The sequence below is a fragment of the Thermobia domestica genome, chromosome 15 (genome assembly GCF_964235325.1).
Source record: "Thermobia domestica chromosome 15, izTheDome1.hap1.1, whole genome shotgun sequence".
NCBI classification, from domain to species: Eukaryota; Metazoa; Arthropoda; class Insecta; order Zygentoma; family Lepismatidae; genus Thermobia; species Thermobia domestica.
Genome location: NC_137468.1, coordinates 196,031,837 through 196,042,445, shown reverse-complemented (window position 1 = coordinate 196,042,445; position 10,609 = coordinate 196,031,837). Strand labels below are relative to the sequence as shown.

Sequence of the window (10,609 nt, the reverse complement as noted above, 5' to 3'; positions counted from 1 at the left end):
TAGCGGTGGCCACAGCATATACAAACAAACTTTCGCAAATAATTCACAACACGCAGACTCCAACATACCTTTATGTACTATTGTGCCATTGCACATGTGTGAATCTAATTGTAAAAACACAACATTATTTTGGAAGAACATGACTACATCTTCGACAAGGCACTGCCGACCAATTGCCTTTAAGATAAAAAATAAAAGGAAACGGTTAACAATGTGAAAACAGAGTATGACGAAGTACAAACCAAATATTGCAATTGCAGCCAACAATAATCGTTCTCGGCAATAAGACAATAAAATTTAAGCATATTCTCGTTTGTACAATGCTGGATAGAAAGACTGTCAACATTTTCACTGATACTGTAAGTTCGCAAGCGTGCAATGTTTGTAAAGCCACTCCGAAAGATTTTCACGTTCTAAAGCAACTTACGAACAGACTGTGATGAACACACATTCAAATATGATCTGTTCGTATTACATGCACATATCAGATGTTTTTGAATATTTACTACATATAGCGTACAAACTAGAAATACAACAGCGACAAGCCAGAGGTGCAAATGCAAAAGAAAGAGTAGAAGATCGAAAAACTAAACTCGCGACTTCATTTTATACAGAAATGGAAATGGGCCTCGTTGTTGATCAGCCAAAACAAAGTGGTGGCAATAGTGATGATGGTAACACAGCGCGAAAGTTTTTCCAAAATCTTTGTCTCGTTTTCCAAATAACTGGAATCGATAAAGAATTAAAAGAACGATTTGCAAATATATTTTCCATTATTGCTTGCGGCCACTATGTCAACGAAGACCTATTTGCTTTGAAACAGCGCAGCGCAAATGGCTAAACCACTTCACAGTTGGTACAAAATGAGTGCTAGTGTTCACGAACTGTTAAATCACGAGGCTGATATTATAAAATCTTTACCTTTGCCAGCAGGCCAACTATCAGAAGATGTGATTGAGACAGGCCATAAACACTTACGACAATATCACTCCAGAAAAGCTTCAAGACTTAACACGAATAGGGACGTCTTTAATTGGATTCTGAGGTTATCGGATCCCGTTGACACATACACGAAAAAGATCTAACAAACCTCCAAACAAAATACAACGAAGTTGTTTTGAGCATGCTCCGAGTGCCTCCTTCCTGTGGTGAAGAAGCTGATGATGATGATGGGACAGATGATGATGATGATGTAGCAGAATATTTAGATTATATAGCTATCTCCGTAAGTCGAAATGCGTACCAACAATTTAAAATGGCTCTTATTTTTGACTTTTTTAAGGCGTAGTCGTCTTATAAGGATTTCTGAGCAGAATATCCAATAAAATCAACTTTTATTTTTGTCGTCGTAACTCAATATTTTGGCCCTACGTGCGCCGTGTAGATTAAAAGACGCTACCAATATCTTCTATTTGAATTGTTATGGGTGGATTACTTGAATCATGCACAAAATTACGCTGACAATTTGCTTCACAGCATTTTTAAATGAACCAGTGTATATATATTCTTGAATGAAAGCGCAATAAAAGTATACAAATATTCGCTTTTATTCTTATAACTGAAGGCTATTCAAACTAGATACAGTATTTACATAGTGGATGGTTCACCTCTCTCAACAGCTGGACTTCGCAAACGTTAATGGAAGTTCAAGTAAATGGAACATAAATTAAAAAAGACATTCTTACACAAGAAATGAAGAAGTGGATCGCACCTGATCCTTAAAAACTATACTGAATAGATCAATAAGACTCTCGTATTTCTCTTTTTTAAAAATAGACCTGTATTAAATTCATTACACCTTAGATATTTGATTTTAACCCGATCGCAAATACGGGATTAATGAATTCAAACTGGCTTTGTACGAAGTACTGATTACGTATAAAACACGCTGATAGCATACAACACGTAGATTCAACTTACGGATCTAAAGTAATTTACCTCTGATTCGGGAATGCTCGTAATATTGTTATATTAAGAAATTCTTATATACAGTTTTTTCACTGGTTAAACTAAAATCGCTGCTTTTTCTTTCAATTTCCAGATTTCGCTAGCTAAAGGGTTTAGGTCGTTAGTGAGTGAGAAACTACGTCCCTGTGAGCATGAACAAATTCCGGGAAAAACTGAGAAGAAAGCGGTAGTCCCTCCAAGATACTGCTCTACATTTCTGATGGGTTCCTATAGTTCACACTTTGTGGCGACTTGTAAAAATGAAAGCGGGAGAGAGAACTGAAATACTTTCTTAAATTTCTGAAAGCAGAAACTTAGACAAGCACCGGCATCTGCATGAGAACAAGTGGAACGTCAGATTTGAAATTTCTCAACTTGCCTGCTGACCTATGCTTTCTTCGTTGAGCAACTGAGTTGCGGCAACTACACAGCATACATTGATAATGCAAAATACGAAACTGACTCGCCCATTTCTCAACAAAAATTAAGTGGTATGTTTACCAACATCGGGACAAAATAAGATTTTCAAAACTTACGACCACCCTCTTTAACAGTAATTATAAGAACTGCCGAAAGAACAACTACACAAGTAAGAGTTCTTTTTCTGAGAAATCTACGTTAATTTTTCAAGCTCATAAGATTCAGAAACTCAGTTTTATGATCTAGATGCTGAAGTGGTGTCATACGCTGCGTAAAATGAAAAAAAAAAAAAAAAAAAAAATCAATTTTTAGGTAAAGATACAAAGCCAATTTAAATCCATTAATTAATAAACTAAAATTAAATATATGCTACAATTAAATATACTTGTTGAAAACGATATGATATACATGTTGAATATTATTTAATATAATTTAAACGTATTAACAATGAGCAGGAGAACAGAGATCATCTTTGAGTCGACGGCCACACTTCCCACCTTGCAATGAGCTGAGTACTAGGTTTGCGAGGAGAAGCTCTTCGGGTGAAGTTTTTCGACTTGCTTGATCCTATGGAAGAACTGCCTTTCGTATCACCACAATCGTTAGTATACTTCTTTGCAGTCTTCTTATTGGCTGAACGTTTAGAAATACCACGACGAGTCTTGCTCATATGCCTCACGGAATATGAACACCTTTCTAATTCTGGCATCTTTTCCACACGAACACATGGCTGATACTCAAGACTGGATGCTGAGTCGATGCTTGTCCGTGAAGTCCGATCAAACTTACCACAACTACTACTACTACTACTGCTTGTGCTGCTACTACTACTACTATTACCATTCTTACCCTGTAGATTACTTGTTACCACTTTTTTGTGTAACTTTTCGTCTTCTTTAAAACTTCTATCACTCTGTCTTGTGCTTATTCTACATATTAACGAACCCTTGGTCTTTGAATCAACTTTCGCCCGAACTTTACCACTTGGTTTAATACTTATTTTCAACCTAGGTTTCTCAAATTTTGAGTCATTTATATCACTGTTGCTTCTCAAGCACTTCCCCTTGAACTCCTCACTATCTGTGGACCTACTCTTCGGTTCTTCGCTGTCTGTAGATTTACTTTTGCCTTCTTCACTGTCATCGGTGGCTTTCCGAATAACAAGCTTCAAACTGTTTTTATTCCCGCCTTTGTATATCGTCTTATATTTTCGCTTCCTATGGAACATTGCTTTAACAGTTTCACTTTTACTATTTGGTTTACGTTCAACCGTTTCACCTTTACTATTTGGTTTAGATTCAACCGTTTCAATTTTACTATTTGGTTTAGACTCAGTCTCATTTTTCACAGAATCACTACTCTCTCCGCACTTAAAAGTCGTCGAATGTTTTCTACCCTGATTCAATACTGAACTTAGGTTCGCTTCATGTACAGGTTTCGGTGCATTTGATGATTCACTCTTACTTAGCCTAACACTAGTTGCTGATTTTGCAGAAGTGTTCGTAACGTCACATTTCTTCTTTTTCTTTGGCTTATTTCTAGGCCATCCTGTCATATTTATTTTCCGCTTTTTTCCACCGAATCTTCTTCTGCCCATTCGCCATCTTGAGTCCGTGTCGGAAATAACAGTATCACACGTTGAGGCACACTCTGAATTTGATTCTAAATTATTATCACAGCCTGAACACGACGACGCTACTACATTCGCAATTCTATCCACACACTGGCAGTGAGAAAAATTAAGCAAAGAAAGAACATCGGGACAAGGAACACGATCCACAGAAGCGAAATTGGGGTGATTTGAAGAGGGACTGTTCTTCTCCATCTCCGCAAGAACTTCAGGATCGATTTCTTCTACCTTCTCTACACCAATTCCTGAACACTTTTTCTTTCGTCTCTTGCCCTTGCCTTTCACAGAGGGCTTTGGAAATACTGATTTAGAGTCAAAACTTGTACTTTCACACTCATTTTTAAACAAAGTATCTATGTTACGAGCAATCTGATTCATTTCATTATCAGATTCCGATCTAAATTCTGGGTTGACGTCTCCTTTGGTCGAACTCATTTGTACTTCAGTTTCGCTTTCAACTGGCACGGGGTCTCCGGGTTCAGACATATCTTTGCCCGTAGAATCGGAACTATCCTTTTTGTCTTTCATTATGCTGGATAAGATAGCTAATGTTGAAGCGTGGCAACGGGGCGACTTCCTCGGTGACCTGGCAAGAAGCGCAAGTTTCGATGACCTCCTTTGGAACATAGGTCGTTTCATGGGAAGAGTTTTATTGGGAACTAAGAATGTCTCAATGGGCATTTCGTACGGTAACAGGAAAGGTTTCCACAAACACGATTCACTTAAAGAAATATAAAACTCCTCTCCTTCGTCTTGACGATGATATGTTTGGTACCATGGCTCACTCTGCGGAATACTTTCAAATGAAAAATGTAATTCGTCGATTTTAATTGGAAGTTCATTTTCACCTGCAGCAACTTGATCTTCATTCTCTTCTTTCACTTTATCTACAGGGATTTCGGCTTTCTTTTCTTTATTACCACATTCCACATTTGCAAGTTCAGGCTTCTCATAACTGTGAACACTGTCATGCATACGCAATCGGGATTCCGATAACTGAAATTTATAATAGTCTAAATTGTCTCTAATAAAAACTTCTGCCTGCGTCCTTCGCTTCTTTTTGCCTGCTTGCTTATTAGCCTTTTTAGAATGGGAACTATCATTACTATTATCATCATGATTAACACTATCATTTTGCACAGTTTCACACGCAGAAATGGCGTTACTTTTACTCGAATTTGTTGCTTTAACACTGTCTGTTACTTCGCCGTTTTTACTCGACTTAGCCGTTTCATCTGTCTTTTTCTCATCTGCACTACTCTCGCTACTTGACGAATCCACAGAATCATCTCTCCTCACAGGTTCACCAAACATAAAGCACTCGGCTTCATCACTTAATACAGCCAACTCTGATCGCCTCGATCTTTTCGGTTTCACTTCCACTTTCTCACTTTCAGCAAAGCCTCCATTGCACCTCACACTGGACACCTGTTTGGGGGAACTGTTTGACACTTGTTTTGGGGAGCTGCTGTTAGAGACAGGTTTTGGAGTGCTATTGGCCACTGGCTTTGGAGTACTATTCGCAACTGGTTTCGGGGTACTGTTTGAGGTTGGTTTTGCGGAACTATTGGAAACTGAAGCATGTTTATTAGAGCTATTAGACAACTGTTTGGGAGAAGAATTTGTTGAACTGTCTGAAGCTTGCTTAGCAGAACCGTTCGATACCTGTTTCGGAGAAGACTGTGAATTCTTCTCTTCCTCTAAACTTTCAGCTTTCCTGGCCAACTCTAACTCTCGCTCTCTTTGGCTTAGAAAATAACCGCTTGATCGTAATTTCGCTGCTAGCACCTCTACCTTATAATAGTCTTTGTTGTCCTCTAGAAACTTCTCTTCTGCCGACAATCGTTTCTTTTTAATTGTGTGGTTAGAACTGTTGCTTTTTCCGTGAGAGTTCTGTAGTTTCTTCCCACCGCCTTGCTTCACTTCATCCATCTCGTCGGAGAAGTTCTCCTCTTCACTTGACTCGTTTCTACCCATCACATAGTCGAATTTCGAACGGTCTCTCAAAACCATTTCACACTTCACTGGTTCCCTTGAATGGAAATTCTGGAGATTTCTCTCACAAAGAGCGCCTAAGGAATAACGACCATGTCGCAAACGATGACATATGACGTTACTAGCTTCCTCCCGTTCACATTTGGCTGACACATGTCTCGAGCGTAGATGATGACCAGATGAAACTGACAAGGAGTTCCTTCTTGACTGAACCTCTTCTTTACTCAATGAATCGCAAGTTTTCACTGGTTCTGAAACAGGACTTGCATTGCTCTCCGATTTCGACTGTGCAGTTGGGTGCCTAATGCCATTACAATGTACCTGTTAACAGAAAGAGTTTGATTAGTCTTTGTCTAAGTGAACAGAAAAATAGCATGAAAATCACACTTTCGTAAACAACATACAACAACAATTACTATTTCTACCTTGAATTTCAAGCAATATTACTTTTGTTAGATAAACTTCCTTTATACAGAAAGCAAGCGTTTTGGTTCATGTAATTAACACGAAAAAATACTGCTTTCAAAACAAAAAAAGCACTAAAAAAATAGAAGTTTAATTTCCCAAATACCTAAGAGGTTAGGATTTATAGAAACAAAATTATTAACCAAGCTTAAAATGTTACTGCTAACCAATTCACGTCAACTAGAAAAGTTGCAATTACTTGGCAAGTCATGATAAAAGTATCCAAGTCCACTATGCTGAAATAATATAACACCATATTCTGCTAGCTGCTATGGTAATTTCCAAGTTACTTAATGAACTGATAGGTTGTATATTGAATAATAAAACGTGATTGTGAACTCATTTGAACATCCGTGTTTTTAACTTGTCCATATAGGTTTTCACGACTGTGTATTATCACCCTCAGTACGTATCCATTAAAGGTTTTACATTGCTTTGTGAACTCTCATTACTTGTAATATTCCTATACTTTAGAAAACATAGGATCTTTTAAATTAAATTGCGAGTTGTGTTTGGTGTCATCAAAGTATAGCTTTGTTAAGGTATTGGTATGTTACCGTTAATGTAAATCCACAAAACAACCTAAAATTCCTTAATGATTAATACTGAAAATTAGGGCACGGAGTCACTGAAACACACACGGGAGCAAGTACTTAAGTTCAGATCGTATTTTATTATTAGTGACCAAATATTTATATCGGGAGTTCTAAAACACGTGTAGCGTTTCGCACACGGTGATGCTTGTGGTAAAAAGACGAAAACAATATAACATTAAACCTTCGGGGCCTTGTTTCGGCGAAAGGGTCTGGTAAAATAATCATATGACGATGAGGCAACATCGCACGACACATGGCAAAGTAAATGTCTAACAGAAGAGACTGCCATTGCATGGTGTGGACTAGGTGCAATGTATATTAACTGGGCGCAATGCTATTTTACGGTGAAAAGAATAAAACGAAATGGGAGTAACGTGCCAAAATAAAAGCACGCACACTCGTCTATCATGTAAATGTATAAATGTGTTCATAAATACGCTCGTTCTTTGTGGCTCCCCTCCAATGCGCGTACGCACTAACTTGAAATCCGACGCTGGTACACTAGAACACGCATGAATATAGATGCAGCTCCGTATTCACACCACAACATATGAGACTGGATTCGAATTTAAAACAAAGCCACTGGGAGTTCAATATTAATATACTACTACTAATAATAAAGTGTATCCAAGGCTTGAGCTCTGAACACGGATCGCATGGCTGACAAGACACTATACCTTTACTCCATACCGAACAATTACTCTCTCGTTCTCTTAGACATTTGTTAGCATGTAGTGTTGCCTCATCGTCATTTTTACTGGACTATACCGCTGAAGCAAGACTCAAGGTTAAATGTTATATGTTTTCGACTTTTCATATTAGCATCATCCCCCGCCGAGCACGGGCTCGACTTTTGCCAATCTTTATCCTCCCATAAGAGTTTTAGTTGGAACTCACTTTCTTAAAGAAATCAGCCTATCGAATACCTCGTTCTATGGACATGAAAAGTAACGTTATATGAGAAAAAAAAAAAAAAAATCTGTTCGTCCGGGGTATAGAACTAACATGTTTAGAGTCTAGGCTGTTTAACTTTGAACTGATGTGTTCTGGAAAATAAAGCTTGATCCCTTTCTATCTGAACAACTTGCAGACAGTGTCACCTATCAAATAGGGTTTCACAGAACAAAACTGTATGCATACTTGCGTCAGTCTCTCAGCCACCGTGCAGTAGAATTGGAAGTGCTAAATTAGGCAAAATAATGCGAAAATCAATCGCTTTTGGGAACAGTGTGTCATTGCTCTTTCCCATGAAACTTCACCATTTCTCATATAGCAGAACAGTATCGGAATAAGGGCTGTTATGTACCAACTATTTCTTCCATATCCTCAACTAAATCACATCCAAAGAAAGCGCCACTGAAACTGACAAGACTTGCGCTAAAGAAGATCCGAGATACGACTACTTGTTATGACGGAATGGTTATATGAGACCCAATCAACAGTGAATCACGCAAACCATCACAAATTGAGGTTACTTCTGTTGTGCAAGGCCAGCCTGCATATATGAACACCGTGGGATATCGCGACAAAGGGACAAGGTTGTACGAGGCTAATGTGCGGTCACCACTGGGAATTTGTTGTTATAATAGACGAAGCATGGATCTACCTAACTCGCTGAAGAAAATTTTGAGCCATCACTTACAGGTGCACATGAAAATGACCCATCTTACTTGATACATCAATGCAAAGGAAGTTTCTCCAAAGGTTTTACAGTACTGCCCTTTACTGCCTTCTGCTACAGAGGAAAGTTCCAAGAGTCGCGAGGTCGAAAAAAATAAATAAATAAATAAATAAATAAATAAATAAAAAAATAAAACTCAATGCTCTTTACTATTAAAAAGATGTCCTATCTCAAGTTTATAGACAAAATACAGGAAGTGGACAAAAATATGTGAACACCGTGATATGCATACCTGATATTAAAATTCTCACTGCGGAGTGTGTAGGTGGCGCTGCCTTGTTTGCGCAATTAAATCACCTGTATAGATAGTAATTTTACCATGTGGCCAAGTTTGTTTCTAGTCGAGACAGGTTTTCTGCATTTGCCAGGGGTTTATATCAGAGCTGACGGAATTTCAACAAGGTTAAATTATTGGAGCTTGGATGGTGAGTGCCTCGGTATGCAAGGTAGACGAAGTGTTTGATGTATTACGAGGCACAGTAGCAAACATTATGTCAACATCCAGTATGGCTGGAAAAAACGCATAGAACAAGCACAAGCGTGGACGAAAAAGTATTTTGAGACCGACAAAATTGCGCAAGGTTCTGATGAAAAATAGGAAGTCGACAATAGGAAAACTGGCAGCTGAAGTGTATATTGTGCTCAAAAACTGTATCAGCACCAAAGCAGAATGAAAGAACTCCACAAGCAATATGTATAGACAAGTAGCCAATTCATACGTCTTATCACGGAGACATATGCTACATTTGGTCAAAATGACTTGATTTTTACACTATTTCCAACTTCTGGCCGAATTTACAAGTGGAGATCGCCATCCCAAGCTTACCACCAATTTGTTTGCTACTACACATGAAACATGATGAGGGTTACTTCATAATGTAGCAGCTAAATGGTGATATTCTGCTGGACTCATCGTTATCCTGCAACTCCTTCGTGGTTAAGCGATTAGTAACGCGCCTTTGCCGTGGAAGACCCGGGTTCGGTTCCCGGCGGTAGCTCATGCGGTTCGGATTCCACGTTAATCAGTAGGTCCACGTCTAATATAACCTCGCTGCTGAAAAGGACGCTAAACTCAAATTAACAACTTGTTACCCTGCAAGGTTATATCATTGTCAACGACTACGTGACTTTTTGAGCGACCAGGTCCATCCCGTGGTGCAATGTTTGTTCCCTGATGCTGCTGTTGAGCAAGCCTGGTTTTCTAGGCACCAACAGGAAGTTGCACATCTGCTATAGTTTCCCCAAATCACCCGATGTCAATATTTTTGAGCCCCTGTCAGTGTTGGAGAGGAATATTCAAGTACGCCATCCACCATCCTTATCAATGAAGAAACTTATGCACGTCTTGCAAGAATATTTACTCAATCTGTTTATTAATCCGAAGAAAACTACAACCATTGACATTCTTGACTTTGTTAATATTCTTGACTTCCAAAGTTTTGACATTCTTGACTGTTTCTTTTTTTTTTTTAAATATATATTCACCTAAAACAAACAATTGAGCTTTAGGGGAGCTGAAGGCGGCTGCGCGGGGTGCAAAACCCCTGCTGCCCAGTAGCTGATTACTGCTTCCAGTTGTGTTCCTTGATGCAACAATTCTTCGGAAATGCATATAGCTACACAACTTCTGAAACTTGTTATGATCCAATAATAGGCTATGATGCGAATTTCAAATTCTTAAAATGAGAAAGGCCAATGAAAGGTGTTAGTTGCGTCTCGCACAATCACATTTTGCGCAGAAATGGGTAAATTGCAAGTTTATTGTGGCAGATAAAACTGCAAGAATATTTAGTTTTGTTTCAATTTTAAAATTCTCTATAACGTTGTGTTTTCTATGGGACAAAAAATCACTTAAGACGAGTACCACCCACTCTT

The 10,609-nt window shown here is 38.5% G+C and overlaps 1 protein-coding gene across 5 annotated transcripts in view; it reads right to left on the bottom strand.

Annotated features, from left to right (window-relative positions):
- Positions 1-1,525: 1,525 nt before the first annotated feature.
- The window catches only part of LOC145671789 (uncharacterized), a 90,785-nt gene continuing 81,701 nt past the window's right edge, over positions 1,526-10,609 (bottom strand). For all 5 annotated transcript variants that reach the window (XM_081740998.1, XM_081741002.1, XM_081740999.1 and 2 more), the window contains one exon: positions 1,526-6,313. In XM_081740998.1, the coding sequence (XP_081597124.1) occupies positions 2,834-6,313 (3,480 nt within the window). In that variant the 3' untranslated portion in view covers positions 1,526-2,833. The remainder of the gene's footprint in view (positions 6,314-10,609) is intronic.